The 24,249-nt window shown below is 49.8% G+C and overlaps 1 protein-coding gene across 11 annotated transcripts in view; it reads right to left on the bottom strand.

The window, feature by feature from the left end:
* The window catches only part of DENND2B (DENN domain containing 2B), a 169,480-nt gene that overhangs the window by 57,115 nt on the left and 88,116 nt on the right, over window positions 1-24,249 (bottom strand). For all 11 annotated transcript variants that reach the window (XM_075546108.1, XM_075546115.1, XM_075546111.1 and 8 more), the window contains one exon: window positions 27-131. In XM_075546108.1, coding sequence (XP_075402223.1) covers window positions 27-106 — 80 coding nt within the window. In that variant the 5' untranslated portion in view covers window positions 107-131. The remainder of the gene's footprint in view (window positions 1-26; window positions 132-24,249) is intronic.

Here is a 24,249-nt window from a genome sequence, read left to right as displayed (position 1 = left end):
CACTACCCCAAGTGCCCCGTACTCACCTGCTCAGAGTCCCCTGAGGGGCCTTAGTGCCTCCAGCTCCGTGTGTGATGCTGGCATTCTTGTTGGCAGTCATGGTCATTTCGGCTCTCTGCAAACCCAGAGACCTGCAAAAGAAGCCCTGGCCTGTCATCCAAGCTGCCACAGCTGCCCACAGCACCTCAGCAGCTTCCAGATGACCCTCCCAAGTCGTCCAGAGGTTTCCTGTGGTGAGGGGTAGGAACCCTTCATTACATTTAGCTCCAAGTGTACAACTTAAGAATCTCAAGAGGCCCTTGACCTGGGGAGGGAAAGAATCTGTGAGCTAACGGAGAACTTTTCATAATAATGGTAAGAACCTCCATCTCCAGCCCTCTTTTTTTTTGTTTGTTTCTTAAGCTGGAATTTCCTAAACTTCTATCCTTCTGTCCAGCCTTCATGTGTTCTGCCGTAAGTACATATACATCCCTCCTGGCTATCTTTTCTAACTCAGAGGAATGAAATTGGAATTGACTGAGTATGACTAAACAATCTTTGTTTGAAATGAAAAATTGCTCATTCGTTCAACACGTACTTACTGAGTGTCCAGGTGTCCTAGGCACCATGGCGGAGTACAGAATAAAATAGTCTCTTGCCCTGGTGTGGAGCTTCAGGCTCGTGGGAACAGCAGGTATACCTAAAGCGTATGTCTGTGTATATAATATGTAAGGTGACATAAATGGTCCAAAGAAATAAAACCAAGCAAAAGTAGAGGACAAGAGTGTGTTAATTTGAAGAGTATGCTCACAAGCCATTCTGATAAAGTAACACTGAAGAGACACTATAAAAGTTTGAGCAAGAAAGTATTGCTGAAAGAAATTAAAGATTTAAATTAATGGAAAGATACTCGAGCTCATAGCTCAAAAAATATAGTTCAGATGGCAATATTCCCCAAAGAGGTCTATATATTCAACACAATCCCTAACAAAGATCCTTCTGGCTTCTTTAAAGACATTGACAAGCTGATCCTAATTCATGGAAATGCAAAGGACCCAAAGTGGCCAAAGCAATCGAACGAAAAAGAACAAAGTTGGAGGACTCAGACTCTTAGTTTCAAAACATACTGCAAAGCTACAATAATCAAAGAGTGTGGCGCTGGCATCAGAACCAACTCAAAGGGATAGAAACTTTGAAGAAACTTAGAAAGAAACCTACATGGCTATAATCAAGTTCTTTTCAAAAAAATTCCAAGACAATTCAAAAGAAAGTAGTTTCATCAACAAATGATGCTAGAACGAGGGACCACTTCAGATCCACAACCCCCCTGCTATGGAGGTCCATGAGAGGGGAAGACTGATCAGGGGTTAGAGATGGGTACACTCCTAGGAGGTCGGGGATGTCGAGTAGACAAGTAGTTTGAACTGTTGGATGCAGAAGTAATACAGATGTAGGAAAGAGCTGCAAACGATACCAAGAATTAAAGTGTAACTCACAGCAACACCCCTCCACTCACGAATGAATAAGCAATAAATAACTCTCTGCCATCGAGTCAATGCTGACTCATAGTGACCCCCTGTAGTTTCCAAGACTGTAACTATTTACGGGAGCAGAAAGCCCAGTCTGTCTCCCTCGGAGTTGTGGCTGGTTTCGAACTACCGACCATGTAGATCACAACCCAACACGTAACTGCTTTATGCCACCAGGGCTCCAGCAGTCAATCCATCAAATTTTCTGGAAGCACATTGTGGTGGCAAATGCACAATTCTGTGACTATATTAAAAGCCACCGAATTGTCCATCTTAAATGAGTAAAATTTGACTGTGGATTTTGTCTGGAGCCCTGGTGGCACAACCGGCTAAGTGCTCAGCTGCGACCTGGGAGACTGGCAATTCAAACCCACCAGCCACTTCATGGTTGAAAGACCCCGCAGGCAGTTGGCGTCGGTGAAGATTTATAGCCTTGGAAATGCATGGCGTCCTACTCTCTCTCATGGGGTTGCCATGAATCAGAATCAACTCCATGGGGTTGGCTTTTTGGGGGAATTTTTTTCTCAACATGGATGGAAAATGAAACTTACAGGCAATAAGAAAATCTAAGTGCTTTGGACAGTGGCTGTGAGTGCCAGACAACCTAAGCACGAAGCACATTTCTAATGGGAAGAGCCCGGACAGGGCACCCCATGATGGAGCTGAGCCTTCAGGCACGCCCGTTGGTTCACATCCATCGGCGTCCTCAAACTTAATGTATCTAGCTTTGAAATGGGCACTGCAACCATACTCCTGGAGACAGTCTTACTTGTCTGTCGTCTTGGTGCGACCAAGTGGTTGGTCTCACCGACAAAACTTAAACCCTTGGTATCATTTGTGGCTCTTTCCTAACTTCAACTTGACATATGTGCTCTCTCTCATTGCTTGGTCTTCTCAGGAGTGTGGCTCTGGTGATGGCGGCCAGAAGGTAGGGTAGAGGTTAGAAAGGGAGGAGGGAACCCGGAGATTCAAGGTCATTTTCTGATGGTAGGTGGACGCACTGAAATGCTTCTCCCAGCTCGGAACCCTAAGAGCCCTGCCTTCATCCTTTCCCACATGGAGGTCATCTCCCCCTCCCTGCTGACCTTTGAGGGTCACCATGGCATGCAAACAGCCGATGAAGAAGAGAACAAAGATCTTTACAAACGTAACTTTATCACGTACTGTTCGTGATCATGATATGTGGGGGCTTCACACTGTTTGTGGGAAAATTCCATTATCTTCCTATTTTTAAGTTTTATGAATAATTATCGTTTTTTCTTGTAAGTTGTTCATCGCGAAGTGGGTGAAGGTTTGCAGGGCACATCATCAGTTCCACAATCAATAATTCATACACAGTCTGTTTCACCTCCATTCCCCCTCTTTCCCAAACCTCTGGTCTCTGGCTTGGGGAGCCGGTGGCGCAGTGGGCTACGCAGGGATCCACTGACCGAAAGGGCAGCGCTTCAACCAGCTGTCCATCAGGAGAGAGAGGAGGAGCTCTGCCTCGTCAAGACTTACAGTCTCCAGAAACCCACAGGGGCAGAGCGCCTTTGTGCTCCGGGTCCCTATGGGTCGGAGTGAACTGGCAGCAGTGTGTTTGTCTTATTTCAATGGCTGCTCATGCCGAGGGAGCCGCAAGCCTCATTAGCAGCACTGTCCCCCTAACAGACCTTTGTCTGGCTGAAACGGAGGCCTGGGGTGGTTTCCAGATCTGAAGGGTGACTAAGGACCGTAGGAGTCTTAGGGATTCTTAGTCTCTGTCTGACCAGAAAAAAACACTTCTTTATCTTTTAATACTTTATTCTTTTTCCACAAACTTCTTGAAGACCCTTCCTATTAGCCAATCTTGGGACCAGGGCAACTATGTCCACAAGCTCTGATGATATTTCTACTCACATCAGCCTCATGCCAAGTTGGACGCTTTGCACGTGGCTGTGCGTGGAATGCAGGAAAAAAGGGAGGGAAAGACGGCTCGTGGAAGCCTTCCCAGGCCTGTGTTCCCAGGGTCCCCGGGGAGCACAGGGCAACAGGCACCTACTCGCAACAGCTTTCCACTGTGTCCATGGCAGCGATGGTCACAACAGCCGACACCACTCATCAGAACAGCCCGGGACATGGACCGACCAGATAGCAAGAACACGACAGGAAACGCCATCTTTCTTCCGTGTATTTTCCTGCTCTGAGATCCCATGGACACAGAGCCAGCAACGCTGAGAAGATGCGGGAGAGATGGGGGAGGGACCGTGTCCTCTAGCTGGTCCGTTTTCAGACGTCTGGGGCGGGCTGGCCAACCCCTGGCTCTATAAGTAGGCACCGTGGAAGGGGCTAAGGATACAGACTAGATGGGCACCGTCCTCACTGGGAGAGCGAGTTGTAAAGGGAGAGAAAAATCAAGCAGATCCCAGGAAGGTCTCAGACAGAGGTGACGTGTGAATCTAGCCTTCACCTCCTCTGTACTCGCAGGAAGTGGGCCGAATGAAAACGGCTGTCTTGCACTGCGCCCCAACAATTCATGGGCTTCCAAAATCTCATTGGAGTGGGGGGGCTGGGGTATTAAAACATAGTGGAACTTTTCTGTGAACTTTTTAAAACCCGCCCTCATAAAAAGAGAGAGCCTGTCATCGCATCCAGTGAAAGCATTAGGAATGTCACTTCGAAGCAGCTTCCTCAGCCTTCAAGCGTGCTCAGGGTCCTTGGATCTCAAACAATGGTTCCTGCCACCATCCCTGGTTGGCAGCCACCTCTCTGCCCCCCTTCCCCTCCCTCCCAACTGCCTGTGAAAAAGACGGTCTGCAGCCGACGCCATTCACTGGTGGTTCCCAAGAGCAAAGACATGACTCATTTAACAACCCTTTCTGTATTTTAAAACACCTTAAATTACTTGCCAAATCTTTTAAAAATATATATTGGGTGAGTACATATAAAATTTCAGATTCCAGCGGGGGGAGAAGAGTCAGTCAGGGTGCAGGGTAGCAACGATGAAACATACAACTTTCCTCTAGTTCCTAAATGCTTCCTCCCCCCACCCCCCTATCATAATCCAAATTCTACCTTACAAATCTGGATAGACCAGAGGATGTACACTGGTACAGATAGAAGCTGGGAACACAGGGAATCCAGGACAGATGATCCCTTTAGGACCAGTGGTGAGAGTGGTGATACTGGGAGGGTGGAGGGCGGGTGGGTTGAAAAAGGGAACCGATGACAGGGATCTACATATAACCTCCTTCCTGGAGGACGGACAACAGAAAAGTAGGTGAAGGGAGACGTCTGACAGTGTAAGATATGACAAAATAATAATTTATAAATTATCACGCGTTCATGAAGGAGTGGGGTTGGGAGGGGAAAAACTGAGGAGCTGATGCCAAGTGCATAGGCGGAGAGCAAATGTTTTGAGAATGATGAGGGCAATGAATGTACAGATGTGCTTGACACAATTGATGTATGTCTGGATTGTGATAAGAGTTATATGAGCCCCTAATAAAATGATTCTTAAAAACTTCAGATTCTGGCTTGTCGAGTCTGTCATCACTGACCACGTTTCTGTAAGGTCACGGTTGGTCCGAGGTGAACAGAAATGCCTTTGTTTGAGTGCACACGCTGTGGTAGTTGCATAATCTGTGGTCAGTTTGAGACTTAATAGTGAAGGGGTGGAGCTTAGCCTGTCAATCGGGTCGCAGCTTGATGACCTCATTTGGAGCCGCTAAGGAGATACATAGCTCGCTGGAGGTGGGACACAAGCTCACTGCCCGCAAGACATTACAGACAACAAGCCACATGGAGCCACACTGGTGGCAGTCAGAGCCCGGGGAGCTGGAGGAGCCACGTGGAGACCCACGCCAACATGGAGACGAGATGCTTCCACCGCCACTGGATCCACAAGACTTTGCACCCACTGGCCTGTGATCTTCCTGCATTTGGCTTTATTGCGTGGCTGCAGGAGTTTAAAGAGGGCTCTATGGGCTAGTATTGGACATGTGGACTAATACTGGACTTATGGAGTTGATCTGGGCTGGGATGCTTTCTCAGTGTACAATTACTCTTTATATAAAGCTCTTTCCTATACCCACGAGTGTCTCTGAATCTGTTTCTCTAGTCTAGCCAGATTCACACACACGCTTTCCCCAGTTTACCGTTGGCCTACCACCCATGCTGGCCCACTTCACTTAGTGCCGGGGCCCAGCCTAACCTGTAATGGTGAGTGTGCAGCTCTGGCTGGAATCCCAGCAGGGAAGGGCTAGGAAGCAGTCTCCAGAAACCTCCTGGAGAACGGGCCTGAGTAGTGTGGAGCATTGCCTCTTGGCTGTTTGAGACCACCTCCCAGTCCCTGCCCCAATCTGTGCTCCCTCGCTGTCACAGTAGAGGGAAAGTCTCTCGCTCAGGTAGCTCCATCTTGTACCTCTCATCCCTGCCTCCGGAGTGCCCCTTCCCCTACAACACAGCCCATGCTCTGATCCAGAGCTGCCTTTCCCCATGGTCTGAGAAGGGAAGACCAGCCTCCGAAGAGAGCGTCTTGGGAGGGGTGGCCCAGCCTCGATGAATCAACATTCCGATCCTAGACCAAAACCTGGTTCCCTCCTGGTTTCGGTGCCATTTCTAAACATTTGGTACTTTTCCACAAGCATAATTGTGGACTTGACAGAATGCCTTGCCCCCAAAGAAGGCGACCTTTGAACTCCAAGAGTGGTGAGAGAGAGAGATTAAGCATCTGGAGGAAAGTCCCTGATTCTGTTGGGCTTTCCGTCGTCATGGAGAGGACACGTCAGCACGGCTAGGCACTCTGCTTCACCACCCCAGGTGAGGAACGGCATTACTTTACCCAAAGAACTTGGTCCTTGTCCCCAGTACATAGGAGGTGGCTGGGGCACCTGTGGCCCAGGAGGCCCTGAGAGGTTATGCTAATAGAGGATTCATGTTGGGTGGGGGCTGGCCATGCCAGGCAGACCCATCACTTGGCATCTGCCTAACTTCCAGGAAAGGGAGGGACCCTGAGATTTGATTCAATCGAGTGGGCAACGGGATGATCAATCAAGTCTCCATAAATGAACCCAGTAAAACTCCTGACACGGAAACTAGAGAAAGCTTCCTGGTCCGTGAATGACATTGACATATGAAGGCTGACAAGTCCTTGGAACGAGGACGTTCTGACCTGAGAGGACCCCTCCAGACCTCACCTCTGCGCCGCTGTCGGTTTTCATTTGTATCCTTTATATTAAAATCGTGAAGCTGTGACTACGGTGCTATCTAAGTTCTACGAGTTATTCTGGTGAATGACTGACTCCAAGGGGGAAGGGAGAACCCCATCAGTTTGCAGTGAGCAGATCAGAAGCTCTGGAGACCTGGGCCCTTCTGAATTTGTGGCTGGTGTCTAAAGTTTGGGGCAGCCGTGACAGTCTGAAAGACTGTACCCCTCAGTGTGTGGGATCCACCTAACTCTCAGCAGAATTATATTTGTCGTTGATGTCAGGGCTGGTGTTGGAAGGAGGCACAGATGTGTTAACATCTAACAAAGAAAACCTTTAAACTGCAAGAGCGAATTTCAGCTGACATCTACACATTCCGTTTGTCTCCCAAGCAAACTTCTCACGTGGAAGGAATAGTTTCGGAAGTCGCCAGAGGGAAGGAAGAAGTGAGGTCAGGGAGTGGGTTCTGGTGTGGGGTGGGGAACTGGAGGCCAGTCCTGCTGGCGTCTGTCTGCTCTGAGTAAGTCTACCCACCGATCCTGTCTATGGAACACCTACTCAGACCTTCTTACCAACTCCCATACCTTCCGTCACCTTCCTCACCCTGAAGAGGCCTACGACTCAGGCGTCCTCACACTACGGCCACATGCGGTCCACCGAGGACAGTCATCCGGCCCGCTGGGTGTTCATGTCCCATTTTGGTTTTTTACTCCAAAATAAGATATGTGCAGTATGCATAGGAATTTGTTCATAGTTTGTTTTTGTTTTTTAACTGTAGTCTGGCTCTCCAACGGGTCTGAGGGACAGTGAACTGGCCCCCTGTTCGAAAAGTTTGAGGACCACTAGCAGGTCGTTAACTTCTTCAGAGACTACCAACAGTCAACATTGATAGGCACGCATCCTTCAATGGGTTTAAGGACTGCAACTAGATCCGGGAGTGATCTTTCTCTCTGGGAGACTCTAGAACACCACTCCCAGCCCTGGCATAACTCCTGACCCTCAAGCATCTGCCCTGGTTTAACCCTGTTCCTTCTAACCATTTTCCTGGTGCTCCAAGAGGTCAAAGGGATTCTAGAAATGGAGCAAAAACACAATCGGAGAGGTAGCCCTTTGTTCTCTATCTTCTGGGGACTGTCTTCTTCATTCTCTCGGTATCTCAACTCCTCCTCCCCACCTTCACACTCCACCCAGCAATACAAGAAGCTTCAAGGAGACTTGGCATCAGAGCAAGTCCCTCTGAAGTACCCAGAGTTCAAAGGTTTGAGCCTTGAATTCCTCCCTTGTCTCTGAGTACACTTGTCCCTGGATTGGGTGCATATGGGAAGGATTTGCTGACTGTGTGAAGCTGTACCTGTCCTAACAGCCCTAGGCATTGCTCACCTAGGCAACTCACTGGTCTCCGGCGCACCTCTTTCCTCATGTACCAGAGAGAACCTACCGGAAAGTACCAGTACTAGCCTAGCCAGTCATTCTTTTGACCAACCAACCCTAGGCATTTTACAGAATTCTGTACCTAAAGATGTGCTAAAAATCAATGGTGAGTGCCTTGTGGGCAGATGGCAAAAGAAGTCACCAAAGAGCCAAAGGCCAGGACTATAAAGGGTCCTAGCTATCCTAGCACGGGCCCCGATGCCCATCTCTCCTATAAGATACACCCAGGAGGGGAGTTGCCCAGCAGTAGCTGCCAGTTTTAGGACTTTTATACAATGTGTACCTTGGTTCTTTCCCACGCCCAGTCCAGATTCTGTGATTCTACATCTAGAAAGCCCATCAGACGGGAATGCCTAGAACATTAGAATCCCCGGCCAGTGGAAAGGAGCCGAGATTTGTTCTGCTAGGAGGTCAGGTGTGTGGACAGGTCCCTCTGAGGCTGAAGGAGCCCTGGTGGCACAGTGGTTAAGTGCTCATCTGCTAACGGAAAGGCTGGCAGTTAGAACCCACCAGCTGCTCAGCGGGAGCAACCAGTCCCCATAAAGATCCCAGCCTTGGCAGCCCTCTGGGGAAATTGGACTCTGTCCCATTGGGTCGATGTGAGCTGAAAGAGCCTCATTGATACAGGGTTGGGTTGGGTTTGGCTCACTTTGGCTTGGCTTGGTTTGATGTGGCTGAAATTCTCCACAACCAGTACATGATAATTTTTTGTTGAATATTATCAGAGTTAAAAAAAAACGCTCTGTTAATGGAGTCAATTATGCACCGGGCTGCTGACCTGGAGATTGCCAGTTCAAACCCCCCAGCTGCTCCCAGGGAGAAAGACAAGGCTTTCTACTCCCGTGCAGAGTTAACGTCTCAGAAACCCCCAGGGGCAGGTTTTCCCTGTCCTACACAGGGTCACTGTGAGTCAGAATTAACTCAATGCCAGTGAGTTTTCCATCTCTTTCATGTCCACTTATCACACCAATAACCCTCGTTTCCCAACACTCCTTATCAAATTTTGATTTTCAACCTCAACTATGTTTTAATCCCTTTTCCTGTCAGTACAGATTCTGTGGGTGTTTGAAACTGGGTCTAAATGCTTCCTGAAAGCTTGCAGTGGAATGCGGGCTTGTTAGACAACTCAAGACAGGACTTTTCCGCCAGCGGGAAAGTCAGCCTCTCAGCAGGGAGCCTACCCTAGCTCTGCCAGGACAATGGAGTCCACTGTGCCCAATGATGTCTCACCAGTTCCAACAGAAAGAGCCCGGCTCCTGACAGCTAGCCACGCTGTCTCTCACTTTGGCCAGAAGGACACGGTAGGTCCTTCAAACGTGATAGCGCCACGCTCCGATCAAACATCAGTGCCTGCTCATGCCCCGGGCATCTGTTCCAGCAATTCCGTCAATCCTGAATGTCCGCGGACTCCATTCTTTCTTAAATACCCAGTTCAAAGGTCAACTTCTTTCTGAAGCTCTTCCGGACCCTCAACCCCGACCTCACTCTCTTCCCTCCCCCATGTTCTCCGGCTGAGTTGAACTCAACCTGACTGGTGGCAAAAGGCCTCTTCCGCTCTAGAAAGACAAACCGCTCATAAGCTGTACTTTCTCAGAGGAGGCCGAGGGAAACGCTCAGGGCTCAGGCTACTGGAGGAACCCGGTAGTACAGTGGGTTACTGATGGGCTGGCTAACCAGAAGGTTGGCAGTTTGAACCCGACAGCTGATCCTCAGAAGAAAGATGAGACTTTCTACTCCCATAAACATTGACTGTCTCGGAAACCTCCAGGGGACAGTTCTCTCGGCCCTATGGAGTCGCTATGAGTCAGGATCGACTTGATGACAGAGGCTGCTGGGAAAGTCTCTGTATTTCCGCTTCCTCACCCGCAGCTTAAGGAGAATACCCCACCTTCACACTGAAAACAGGGGGCCGCTGAGAAGCCACCTACCAAGAACAGAAGGTACCCTGAGGCTGAGCGGGAACATTCCGGAAGCCTCCGGGTCAGGGGTTGATCTTTCTGGCTCCCTCAGGCTGGACATTTCTTTCCTCTTCCGTACTCGATTCGCTAACGCTCATCTCCACTTCCTCGAGAAAACCAGGTGGGACCTCCAATAAGCTGCTACCATCTCACACTTGCCAACAGCAGTGCAGGGCACACCACTCCTCTGCTCACTCCCCACACGGGGCTCCCCACCCACACAGCTCCTTACCTTCAACAACAAGGTGCTATATCACCAGGGTCCCTATGGGCTCCGGACCTCACTTCAACGCCTCGTTCCCCTCGCTCTCCACCCAGCCCGCTGTCCCTCAGACTCAGGGCCTACACACTTGCCGAACCCTGCAGCTGGGACCCACTCCCTCCCACAAGAGCCTGTCCCCTCACCTCCTTTAGGTCTGGGGAGAATGTCCGCTCAACGGTGGCCTGGTGGCCTCTCGGCAACACTGTTCAATCCTGTCCTACCCTGCAATCCTCAAGAGCCGCCATCCCCTTTCCTGCTTTACTTTCCTCAAAAGCAGTTACCATTATTTAACCTAATCCAGGCAGCCCCGACCGACGGCCCCTTTGAGTCAGGACACAGTGCGCTCCTGGAACACTATGCCTTCCTGGGAGGAAGGGTGGGAAAATGCCCACGGGGACATGGAAGAAGCTGGTAAGTGCTGTAACACACTCCAAGCACTTAGTCCAGAGGATATAAAGGAAGAGCCAGGTGAGCGTTATCAACCAAAGACTTGATACTGCTGCTGTCCACTGGCTCGTCGAGCATGTAAAAGGGGAAACTGAGTCACCGAGACTTAATGGATTTTAAAGAGGCAAGAAATGATTATGAAAGAACTAGTGAGGAAGAGGAGTTGCTAAAACTGTTTACGGTGGAAGGATTAGCTGGAGTTTGTTTCTGTAGGTAAATCGGGGGCTTCGGTTGCTTGGCAACACGGACCCAAAGGAAGACCGCTTTGCCCCAGTTGCCAGGCACAGCTGGGAAGCAGGAAGGGAGACGGTATGGAGAAAAGCGCAGAGGAACCATCACACACCGGCACCGCTCACTAATCTCCAGACTAGAGCCGTCCTCACTCTCACCCGGCATCCTGACGATCCAGAAACTTCTACAGGGGGACTTTCCACCGCATCTGGTAAAACGCTAACTTGTCTGACTCTTCATTGTCTAAGTGAATTTGATTGTGTTTTTAATGGATGCATGTGCATATTAAAATATAGCTAAACATTTACATGTAATTCTTTCAGCCTCCCTCCACCCCCAGAATTAAGATCAAATTTTAACAAAAGGCAATGTAAACAACTAAAAAAAAAAAAAAAGAAGCCCTCAACTTACATCTAAATCAACTTACAGTGGTGTCGTTGGAAGGGAAGTAGGGGGCTATTTGTACTTTTCCTTTATACTTGTTTAGGATGCTTACGTAAGCGCTATGGGCCTAGGGATTTTCATGTTTGTTCACTGCTTGTCCCTAGAGCAGTCAGTCCCTGGCACCCAGTGGACCCTCAATAAATATTTTGTGAAAGAAAATACATTGGTCACCACTCAGGCAGGCCCTGCCGGTCACTATCAACTCCCTGAACGAGGTGGGCAGCTTGGGGAACCCATTGTTCAGGTCTGTGTTTGGTCCCCACAAGCCTACCTGCAGCAACTGCACACTCACCACGACGCTCAAGCAGCCCACCTCCTCAGGGCAGGGGTGGCTTCAGTCAAAGGACTCCACTGAAACTGGTCCCTAAAAAGATTACCGTGACTTTCCTGTTGTAAGAGGCAATGGCCCTTTTAAAGGAGCTTCCCAAATGATGGGACCTTCCTTTCCTGATGCTTCGGACGCTGCAGCTCAAGCACTGCAATGCAGGGACTGCCAGCGGGGCGCACACCCCTTGGAGGTGGCATTTCGCCATCAGCCTGGCACACCAGCCAAGCAAGATTGGGAAATACTGTAGGGGGAGCAGAGACAGGCAGGTGAGTGCAACTAAGGCTTTCAGTTGCTGACTTCCTGGACCTTTCCAGAATGCCCTCTTCCCAGCCAGGGCCATGTGCTCTTGGTCCTTGCTCGTGAGCAACTCCCCATGTGCCTGAGCTAGAGAACGAAGGAAGGAGCGATCAAGGAGACCTTGGAGTAAGCAGAGTTTCCTAAGCACCACGCCAAAGCTCTACCCAAAATGAAAGCATTGATAGAGCAGACGAAGTTAGGAGCTCCTGGTAATGGAAAGGGGGAAAGAACCTCTGTCATCAAAGCTACCCACGTGCACATCAGAGAGCAAAAAGGCAACCTACTGAGAAGGCACAGAGATGACCAACATGTCTAGACCACAAGGGACTTACATCCAGTTACAGAAAGAGCTGCTACAGTCAATACGAAAATGGCAAATAACAAAAGAAAACCAGCAAAAGTCAGATTTCACCAAAGAGGACACCCACTAGACTCACAAGAAACAGTGCCCAACTGTGTTATCGAGGGAATTAAAATTGCAGCCACGATGTAAAGGCCGTAGCAGGCCCACTGATGCTGTGAAAGAGCTGGAGCCCCCCAACACTGAATGCGGGTCTGTGAGCGCCAGCGCTTGGAAGAAGGTTGAGTGCTAAGCATGCCCAGGCCAGCGCCCAGTGCTTTCCCTCAGACAGAGACCCCAAAGAAATGCATACGCAGGGTCCCAAAAGACAAGACCAGGGCAGTCCCATTTGTAATCATGATAAACACAAAACTATCCACGTGTGTATCAACAAAAGGATGGAAAACGAAGTCTGGCTTGTTTACAGAGTGAAACCTTATGCAGGGAAGAGAATGAGCAATCTACAGCTCTACCCAGCAACATGGAGGGATCATGTAAATACGAAGCTGAATACTAAAAGACATGCACCCTTAGCATAAAGACAGCAAAATGAACCTGTGCTACTGGCAATTAGGATAACGCCTACCCATAGAAACGGCAGTAACTGGTGGAAGGTTCTGGAATATCCGTAATATTCTATTTCTTGATTGGAATGCTGGCGACCCGGCTCAATTGTCAAAATGTACTGAGTACACACGGATGCACATACCCACATGGTAAGTTACCCTTGAACAGAAAGTTTTAAAACAGCACACAGAGCCCAGCAGCTTTGGGAACACTGGATCCACAGAGCAAAGGGACCCACCAGGAAAAGTACAGAGAAACCCTCAAAGGGCAAGTTGTAGCCAGGGAATTGGGGCGGAGCTTCCCCTTAGCGCGAGCCCTTTGTCTCCCAATTTTGAAAAGTAGCAGCAGCAATTGGGCCCTCAGGAGACAGACTGACTCGATGGCTGGCTGAGACAATGGGCTCAAGCACAAGGAAAAGTGTGGGGATGGCGCAGGACGGGCAGTGTTTGGTTCTGTTGGTCGCCAGAAGCCACTGGACAGCACCTCACAACAGAGGCACCGAGTTAAAACTCCTGAGACGCAGGTAAGGACCGCTAAACTGAGGACGTTTGGGAACGGATGAAAGCAGGTGGTTTTTGTTTTTTTTGTTTTTTTAAGTCTCTCATCAAGAAGCCACAAGGGAGCTCCCAGGGCAGGCTCAGCCCTGTCCCCAAAAGCAGGAAAGCACTTGGGTCTCTGGGTGGTGACACACGACAGAGTGGCTGACCAAACAGCTGCTCCTCTGCCTGCAGGGGGAAGGGCTGCACATTAGTGCTCCCTCCGAATCCTGGGTCTGTGCACATCTGCAGCAGCCTGGCCCCTGGCCACCAGGCTCACCTCTGAACCCATCCCTGAAAAGCCCTATTCAGTACCAACCTCATGAATAAAACCCAGAGCCAGCCCAGAAGCCAGCCCACCAGCAGGGGACTTCCACACAGGCTCAGACTTGGTCACAGCCCACAAACCAAACCCATTAATCCACCGAGGGTGGGAGGGAGGATTGGGAAGTGGGGAGTAGGCCAGCAATCCAATAAAAAGCCATCTTGGGTTTTTTTCATGGAGATTTGCATAAAAATAGGTTTTTTTGTCCCCAGGAGGTTCCGGGACAGCTACCCTCCCCTTCCTTGCATTCTTCCCCAAGCATAATCCTTATGGTGACATCACAGCGGCTGACACATAGCCCCTTGTTATAATGTCACAAGACTCTACCTTTGTCATTGTAGGTGAGGGCTGCGGGTAGGACTGGGACAGACCGCGGGATCAGGATACAATTATAGAAGCAGAATTTGCTTTCTCATGCTAATTCCCCCAGTGATAAAAGACAGTGACTCAGAGAAGAGTGACTGGCCCCAAAGGCTGGGTCTAGATTTGTCTGTATCAAGCTGCGGGGCGGGGTGGGGGGTGGGGGGATGGATAGGAGACAACGGAAAGAAGTTTTCAATCCTGTTATTTGCCAAATCAGAAAGTGCTATTGGTCTGGCCAAGACCAGGGCTTTCTAAATCTTTCCATCACGCATCGCTTTAGATCCAGAGTAAGCCGAGAACAGTGGAAACATCACGAGAACCTCTGAGCTGGAACATTCCCTGGAAATTATGTTTGGAACACTGACTTGTCAAGAGGGAGGTCTCCTGCGGAATGTGTCCTGAGGACAGTGACCAGCATGGAGAGGGCACTTGTGAGCATGTCAGAGGAGAAATGACTAAAGGGACTGAGAATGTTTACCTTGGAGGAGAGAAGGCTATTGGAGCTGGGTGGTCATTGCCTAGAGAATCCTGACAGGCTCTCCATGTGAAAGGGGGACTGGATTGGTGCTCTTTGGCCCCACAGAGAGAGCTCAGGAAGTAAGAGGATCCAGGCAGGCCCAAAGGAGGAAGACCTTTGTATTCTTAAATTCTAGTTCAAACTACGCATTTTGTTTACAATTTCACGGTTGGTTTTTTTTTGAGTTTTTTGAGTTCCATTGTAAAGGACAAGGACCCAGAAAGAGGAAACAGCACAACACCCAATGCCAGTCAAGCAGGATTCTGACTCCCAGAGACCCTAGGCGACAGGGCAAAACTGCCTCATGGGATTTTCCAAGGCTGCAAGTCTTTATGGAAACAGGCTGCCCGCATTCCTCCCAGTGGGTGGTAACTGCAGCCTCTTGGTTAGCAGCCAGGCACTTAACCTCTGGTACCCCAGGGCTCCTTACCAGTACATGGCCGAATTTATTAGCATTCGTCAAATAAATAATAGAGGACACAAAGGGAATTGCCTGCTGAGGTTGTGAAGGAAGCTTGTTTACAAGGTTCACTCCCTCGTTAAGCAGGTTTTGAACCCCTATTATATGTCACTCACCGAGTTAGACGCTGGAAATACCCTGTGAAAGCAAATAAGGCGTCCTTCCGATAAATTCCTTGATGCTTGAAGTTGACTAGACATCTAAACCTGAGGAAAGATGACCCCAAGAGCCGCAGGTGACCCCTACCTCCCCACCACCTCCACTACCACCATCCCCAAACCTAGAGTTCCTAAACTTACTGGGCTTACCACTTCCCATTCAGGAAAATAAATATTCAACAAACCCCTAACAATTAAAAACTTTTGTCCGACAGCCCACACTCCAGGATAAACGATAGGGCTCTCATTGGGACGCACTTTGGCTGCCTTCTCAGCCGAGGAGAGATGGCATGCTAAAATAACACAGGACTGAGCTGGACCAAGGAGAGCTACAGGCCAGGGCATTGGTAAGTGCCCGACCCCCATTCCCTCCCTTCACCATGCATGCACAGGTATTCTGCCTAGAGGTCTACAGAGCTCGGCTGACACCCTGTGCTGAGCAAGCAGCAAGGCTCGCTGATAGCAAGGTGCTCTGCTCCCTCTGCGCTGCTTCAAAGTGTCCACGAGGAACGGATCGCTATCCCCAGGAAACCATGGGTCCACAAATATGAGAGTCCCAGGCACCAACAGTCGACTTAAACTGGGCGTTCTCCAATGTGGTTTGTAAGTTGGTTCTGAAGACAATTCCCAAAGAGAAGCTGAATCCTGAGGTGACAGAGTTGTTTAGTGGTATTATTGTACAGAGTCACTACGGGTCAGAACCAACTCCGTAACACCACCACCACCATAGATAGGAGGCGATGGTCACAGTTTGCACTATCCCCCCTTTGTGTGAACAATGGGCCCCCTCCCCTCCTCTGCACCCACTAGACTGCACACCCAGCAGCTCCCAACACACTCAAAGCCACCCAAGTCACCGCTGACTCAGGCATCCCGCTTGGTAATGAGGGATGACACGTCTCTAAGCTCTTGTATGTGGATCTGTCTTTGCAGCCTACAATTAGGCATTTTTGAGGGATGTAGCTGACTCGTGGTTCTGTGGGCTGACCTATAATTATTTGTAGAAGGCATCATGGTCAATCCCGGCAACGACCAGGCTTAAGCACCATGAGCTCAGACCTCAGGAGGCGGCTCCACGGAGCACTGGCTAGCAATGTGCCTCAGCAGGGCCACATCGCCCCTCCTCGGCTGCACACGGTTATATTCCTCCTCCTTACCCCCTTCTTCCTGGTCACAGACTCAAGACAACGCCCTCCCCATCTCTGCGGGTACACTCACAACCCGAGCCAACCAAGCCAGCAAGGTACCAGCTATGTAAAGCAACTTCTGAGAACTCCCGGGCATTTCTCACCCGAGACTCAAATCGGGTCTCATGCCACTGCTGTGTGTAGCTGGGCTGGGGGAGCCGACACAGGCCCGTCTTTCCATCGGGCTCTCTACCACCAGCTACCGTGACCTCGCTGCTCCTGAGTGCCCCGCACACTCTTTTCCCATGAAGATGACCACCATCCAGTGTGCCCACTGCCCTCCCTGGCTAGGAAGGAAGAGTTGGTTTAGCCTCATTCATCTACCCCTGGAGTTGTTGCATAGATGAGGGGGTATGACAACAACAACAACAACAAAATAAAACAGAATTTTCCCCACACTATGTATTTAAAGTGTTGTTGTTTTTGTTTTTTTTTTACAAAACACCTTATCACCTTCAAAGTACTCTCCATTACACTTAACCTATTGGTCAAATCTGCAATTCCATTCTTGGAAACCTTTTTCCGACACATCTATTTGGATGGCTGATAGCACTTCCCTCATTTTTTTCTTCATCTCTGCTACATCCTCAAATCACTGTCTTTTCACGTCCCTCTTCATTCTCAGAAATAAAAAGAAGTAGCATGGAGCGAGGTCAGGTGAGTCAGGTGCATGGGGCAAGAGGGGCATGCTGGTTTTCGAAAAAAAATGGTGCACTGAGGTGGCTGCGTAAGCAGATACATTGTCGTGGTGGCCAAACCAGTGCCCCATCTGTCACAAATCAGGCCTTATTTTTGGTCACACACTGTTACACAAATCGTTCCAGAACCTGTAACTACAAAGCTTGATTAACAGCCTGCACTATGTATGAGTCAACATTTTCATCTGTTTGGGAAGTTGACGGACGTCCCGAACGAGGTTTGCCATCAATCGACATTTCACCTTTTTTGAACTGAGAAAACCACGCATACACTCTAGTTTTTCCCACAGCGCTGTCCTTGTAAGCTGTGTTCAACATCACAACAGTTTCTGTGGCACTTTTCCTGAGCAGGAAACATTTCACAGCTGCACGCTGTTCTCTAAAATCAGCCATCACAAAAAGTGAGATTGGAGCGAAACTGCTTTCACGAAAAAATTCACTGTGACCAGAGAGAACCTTCCCAGGCGACGCCACTGGGTGCACTAACTCAGAGTGAGTTGCTAGATGCTTGTCTACTGGGGGAAAATGCGTACTACGAAAGCTCCACTCAGCTCAGCACAATTTCATTTGGTGGAGGGCGGGGGTACCCCTTTGTACACATTTGGCTCCAAAAGAAAACTAGTTTGATTCTCTGTCCTGATCTGGATACAGTCAAAGGTTTGGTCCCTTAGCCAGCCTGAAGCAGCTGTGAAGGAGATCTACAGCTCACCCTCTGCACAGCACACGCTGAAGTTCGAGCCCAGTATCTCAACCACAAATACTCTTACAAGCTTCTCTTCATTCCCGGTGCCAACTTCAAAGCACTTTAGGGTGTTTTCATACTTCTCAAAAAACACTTTTCCATGGTATTTTGTTTGCATCCCCCAACAAGCTCAGGAAGTTATACTCAGTAGACATTTTCTCCATTTTACAAAGGAGGGCGAAGGCTCAGGGAGGCCATGTGGCTTGCCCCGAGGTCACTCAACTACGAGTGGCAGACCCAGGTCTAAAGCCATGTAGTACCTCCGTGACCAGTTCCTTCATATGCCAACAACCAACCTTCAGTGAGATGGATCGTTGCAAAACAATGGACTAAAAAAAGAAAATCGACCGTTAAGTAGATGACGCAGGAGTGGATATTTCATTCTGCTAGACTACACGAGGTTGCTGAGTCAAAAGCAACCAACAATGATAGATCCAGAGCTATTGATTGTCAGGATAAATGAGCATGTGGAACGGTACCTGGTAAAGGTTGTAAGTAGTCTCACTAATACTACCCAGAATCCCCAATTCCAAATCTAGAGGTTTTTTTCCCTCTGTCTTGCTGTAGCTTTTCAGAGATTTCTCAGAAACGAGTTCTACCTCAACCTGAGGTCCTTTCTTCAGTCTAGACCCAATCCTACTACCTTGTCTATGACTTGCCCTCCCTACTGTACTCCGCTTCAGCTCACAGCCAATGCTTCAGTCACCCACCGCCTTCCTTCATCATCATTTAGGGAATACCTACTTTGTACTGAAGGAAGCCTGTGACACTGTGGATGAGGCATTGGGCTGCTAACCACAAGATTGGCAGTTCAAATCCACCAGCTGCTCCACAGACGAAAGATGAGGACATCTACCCGCAAGAAGATCTACAGTCTCTGTGGCCCTATATTGGGCTACCATGTGATGGAATTGACTCCATGCCAGTGAGTTTGGTTTGGCTGGACTTTGGACCAAGCAAAGGCCTGGGGGGAGATATCCTAGATCCTGGAGGGAGGGAAGGGATATTTTTACTCTTCAAAACATTCCAAATGAAAAGGATTGAAACAATGGGAGAAGCAGGGATCATAAGTAACTCAAAAGGACCAGCATTAAAATAATGGCTGGAGGGCAGCACCAAAGTGATAGGAGACATCAATGTCAATGCTGAACTAAGTGTCAGAAAGTGACTGGAGCTCCAGCATGTATGGGGGAATGAACACCGCTCCCTGGCACTGAGTCCTTCCGACTCACAGAGACTCTATAGGGGACACTTTCTGAGGCTGTTTAACTCCATGGAGTGGCTGGTGGGTCTGAACACTGACCTGGTGGTCACCAGTGTTTACCCCACAGCACACCGTAATCTCAGTGCTGACGGGGGGGGGGGGTACTAGAGAGAAAGGGACAAAGAAAGAGGAAGGCGGGCAAGAAGAAGGGGCAGAGAGAAGCTGAGAGATTCGATGAGAGGCAGAGAGGGAGCAGAGTGAAGGGCGAACAGCAAGGAGACACGGTTTCTGTGTTCTAGGCGCCCTCAGTCACCGAAGCCGCAGGAGCGTGGTCCAGCTGCTCCCTCTGATGCATCTGCCTTTCTGTTAGCTGGGTGGCATGCCTGCCTCGCTGGGGCTGCTTACAGAGTACCAATCTTAAACTCGAAATCCTTTAACCATTGTTTTCTGTCTTCCCCTCCCCTCGGAAAGAAGAGCTGCTTATCCCGATTTCATTCCTGCCCCGCTCTGAGCCCTGGGCTTTGGTGCCAATGCTTTACACAAATCCAGCTTCACGTCTTGAGTGAAATATAATTTCATAGGAATGCAATTCTGGAATGATCTCATTGAAAAAGCACATCTAGCAAAGGCCATGAGCAAACTGCAGGCCAGCCCATTCACACCCAGAGCCAAGGAGTTTGCAGACCCCGTTGCCTTAAATGGAGAATGTGCCTGGGACCCAAAGCAAGGCACATCAGCTGCTCACAGACATCATCCTGCCCAGAGCTAGCTAGCTGGCCGGCCTGCCTGCCAACCAAAGCCTGGGTCAGAGCAGCAAGCACCACCATCACATGGGGCAGAATCAAGAGAACACAAAAGCAAATAGACCTCCCTGCCTAGATGCTTCCTACATCCCCAGGGAGGGGTCTGGCTCCAGGCCATAAAACACCAGCTGACAAAATGCACAACCCCATCAGACAGAAGATCAAGAGAAGCCAAGTTGCTAGGAGTCCTCCCCAGAGCTACCTGTCTTCCCTAGCTCCCTGACACTCAGGTATTATCCAAGTCCAATGAGCGAGGGGGTGGGGGTGCACAGGGTATTCAACTCGGAAACTCGACTGCCCAACGCAGGCTCAGCCCAGCTCAGCTGGGCTACGGGTGGAACTACAGAAGAAATAACAGACTGAACTTTCAAAACGCAGTTGAAAAATCACCAAGTTGGAATCTTTGGAAAATACATCCTCTTTCCAAATCTGTACCCCCAACTCCCAATAAATCTTCATAAATACAACTAGGTGGGGTAAAAAAAAAATCGATGGCTGACAAGAGCTACAGAACTCTGTACTATCTTTGTAACTTGTTTGTAAACCTAAAACTATTCTAAAATTGAGGGCCGATTTGAATGAACAGCTCGCCATGAGTTCCTCTTCATGGAATCACGAGGAAAGGGTGGGCTGTGGGGAAGGCTTCCAACTCTGCTCCTTGTAGTTATGGAGCTTTGGATGAGTTACCTCACTATGCTAAGCCTCAGTTTCCTCATCTGTCAAGCAGCGATGACAGTTTCAACCACAAAGTGCTATTGTACGAATTAAGGAAGGTATTACAGCAAAAGAATGACCACCATAGCCGCAAACAGTAGGCGCTCAATAAATCGTCCCATCACCACCGTCATAATGCGTCACTCGTTCTCTGGCCGCAACCCAAACTGCTTCCTTCCTGAGCAGCAGCTGCCCATCAAGGTCCGTGAGCCTTCACCGCGGGCTCCTGGTAACCATGGTCACACGCCCTGACAGCCACACCTCAGGCCTGCTTGCCTTTATGCTCCATATCCTTCAGCCTGACACTTTCAGCCCGGAATACCTGCCCAGGTGACATGAGGCCACCTGATAGGAAGCTCTGACTAATGCAAGCTCTTTTGTTGACAGAAACCTGTTCTTTCCACTCGCCCTTCCTTCAATGAGAGGCAATGTCACCGCCATTAGCGTTCCTGAAGTTCACTGGGTCAAACCGAAAGAAAACCAGAAGTTGACAGAGCTGGGCTTTGGGGAATGATTAGCGCCCCCTGATTCCCCACCCTTGGCAGCCTCCTCTCATCCCTCTACCCCCATCCCCCAGACCTTACTCCTCCCTCCCGCCCAAGACCCATTTGAAGCTGGGCTGCTACTAAGCTGCAAACCACCAAGTCCATGGACAAATCACCCAAAGCCAAGAAACAAGTCCTAAGGATGGGCATACAACTGCCCCCATCCCTGGGCCCCAGAATCTCAATGCTTAGCCACCCTGACTCTTGGGCTCATGGTGGGGTATCCACTTCTCTCCTAGGAAGAGCGAGGTCAGTGGACAGGTCAGGGGTCCCACCCTCGCCTGACCAGACGAAGGGAGGAGTCAGGTGAAGAAACGCATGACTCTAATGTCACATCATTTTTTGGAAAATCACTCACGGAGAGGGCAGATCCTTAACAAAAGCCTCTCTCCAAAACCAGAGGAAAAGTTCTAGGTCACCCTGAAAACGGTGTCCAAATAAGGGAGCAGTCAGTGCTGGAACAGTTAGCTTGTTTCAACTCTGCTAAGTCACAGAGGAGGCTGTTCCCAGGCCCAGGACTCCACTGACAGGTTGTAACCTCTTGAAGCGCTAATGGGCACATTCTAGTGGCTAATCCCTCTGACCTTCCAGATGGCTGCAAGGGGGACACACCCAGCGGAGGCCCAAGGACATTAATTCCTGGCAGGGAGCATGCAAAAACTCAACAGCCCCTGCAGAGGAGCCAGATAACAGCCCCAGCCCAGGCCGATTCAAGGACCAATTTCAGGAGGCTGAGCTGAGGAAGACAATGTCCTTGGAGCCCTCTCTTACTTGGTTTCCTAACCCACCCAAATATAAAGAAGCTGAATATGCCTTATTTGGGGTCAGCATCTCATACTTAAGCTAATGCAACAACCTTTAATTACATATAATAAAGGGTACGCTCCTAAGTACCGAGCCATGGAAAACACTAAGTAAATGCCAACTCTTACTATTATCAACAACACCAAGGACCAGGAAGCCAGGTGATGCTTCACTCTCTTACAGTCACCGTGAGCCGGAGTCAAACAACAACATGATTTTGGTGACAAAAGTCAAACCAAGCCTGCTGCCCATGAGTTCATCATGAATCATAGTGTCACTCTGTGGCGGAGAAGACTGATCTCAAAGGGTTTCCTAGGCCATCCAGGTTGACAGGGGCATATGCTTTCTCCCAGAGTGGCTGGTGCGTTTGAAATGCCCACTTAGCAGCTGAGGACTTGGCCACTGCAGCCCTAGGACTCCTCAGTGCGAACCCTCCTTCATCTTCCATGTCCTGCTTATAAAGGACTAAGCATCCCAAAAGGAGCCCTGCCGGCAGAGCCTCGCTTGCTGAGCGTGCGGGGGACCTGAGCAAGCCCTGGCTGAAGATGATCAAGGATGGCAGCCTTCAGGCTGCATGGCAACTCAGTGGCATGGAGACCCGAATCCTCACACCTGTACCAAGAGGTAGCATCATGACACTCGAAATCCAGGATCTTGTCTGGCCTGGATCCCCGATTATGATCATGGAAGCACAGCAGTCAGGAGACCAAAAGACGTGTTGCATTCGGGACATGGGCTGTACAAGACCTCTTTAGAGTGTGGAAAAGCAAGGATGTTCCTCGGAGGACTAACGTGGGCCTGCCCCAAGCCACGGTGCTTTCCATTGCTTCCTATGCGTGTGAAAGCTGGTCAATGGAGGAGGAAACAAAAATGCATGCGCCGGAACTGGGGTGCTGGCAGAGAACACGGGAAGTAGCACAGGCCGCCGACGGACAAACAAGTCTGTCTTGGAAGACGCGTGGCCACAGCGATCCTTAGAGGCAAGGATGGCGAGATTTTGTCTCGTGGACCTTGGACATGTTGTCAGGAGAGACGGGCAAAAAGAGGAAGGCCCTCGAGATGGATGGACAGAGTGCTCGAAACATCAGCTCAGGCCTAGGACCGGCAGCGTTCACTTCTCGGCGCACAGGGTCACCAAGGGCCAGAGCCAACTCGACGGCACCTAACAACGCTTGCAACGCAGCAACCTCTCTCACAGTCAAGAAAGTCTATCAGAATCCTTGTCACAGTGCTCGGGTTCCACAGGCACAGTCCTGCAGACCGCCCGCATGATCAAAGCAGGTAGCCAGTGGAGACCTCCGTTAGCGCCTGTGATAACAAGTACTACGTGGCACACACCTCACATCTGGTGCTAAGCCCAGCAGTGAGTCCCAGTCCTAGAGAGAAGCTGTGCTCCACGCTTCCTAGACAGCCCAGGTTCCCTTCCTCGGAGAGCCGGGAGGGCTACCTAGTTAGAAATGAGACCCTAAGGGAGATTGATAACCTTAACCTCAGGGACAATCCTAATTCACTCACACACACACACACACACACACACACACACAAAATTGCTAGAGACTCATTGGAACATTTCTGAGGCCTGTTGCAGGAGGTCCAAGATGGCAGCAAAATGGCAAAGGGACTGCTGGAGCCTAAAATCCCAGCCAGAGAGCAACTTCACGTATCCACACTAGTGTCAGAGAACTCACAAGCAAGAACGCAGAGCATGTTGGGAAGTACTCTAAAACGCAAGTCCTTTTTGCTACTTCCCCCAGAACAACAGAACCTGAGGAGACTCTCCAGACACAGTCGTAATCATTTTGTTGATTCGTCTCTGTATTTCCAGCAATGGAGACGCTGTCGTCTTCTTTATTGCCCATCTTCATCACAAGCAAGCTGAACCGCAAGTCTCCAAAGGCCCCTATTTCACATAAGACTCACCTGTTCTTTCATAAGTGACTCAGCCTCTTGGCAGTATGAGCACCCTCCCCGGTGAGGCTAACTCCATCTGGGTCCCTACTGAAGGACCTCCCGCTTTAAGACGCGCGTCCCAGACACCAGTCATATGTCTCAGCCTGCGCACCTAGGGTGGCTCGCGTTCTATACTGCAGGACAGCCAGACAGGTCAGAGCTGCTGTCAATCAATGAGCACTCACTCGCGTGAGCACTGAAAGGGCCCAACGAGCAAAGCCTTCAAGATAGGGCAGAACAGAAAGGGAGAAGCCGCCGTCAGGCC

The sequence above is a fragment of the Tenrec ecaudatus genome, chromosome 4, assembly GCF_050624435.1.
Source record: "Tenrec ecaudatus isolate mTenEca1 chromosome 4, mTenEca1.hap1, whole genome shotgun sequence".
Classification (NCBI taxonomy): Eukaryota; Metazoa; Chordata; class Mammalia; order Afrosoricida; family Tenrecidae; genus Tenrec; species Tenrec ecaudatus.
This window is presented reverse-complemented; position numbering and strand designations above follow the sequence as displayed.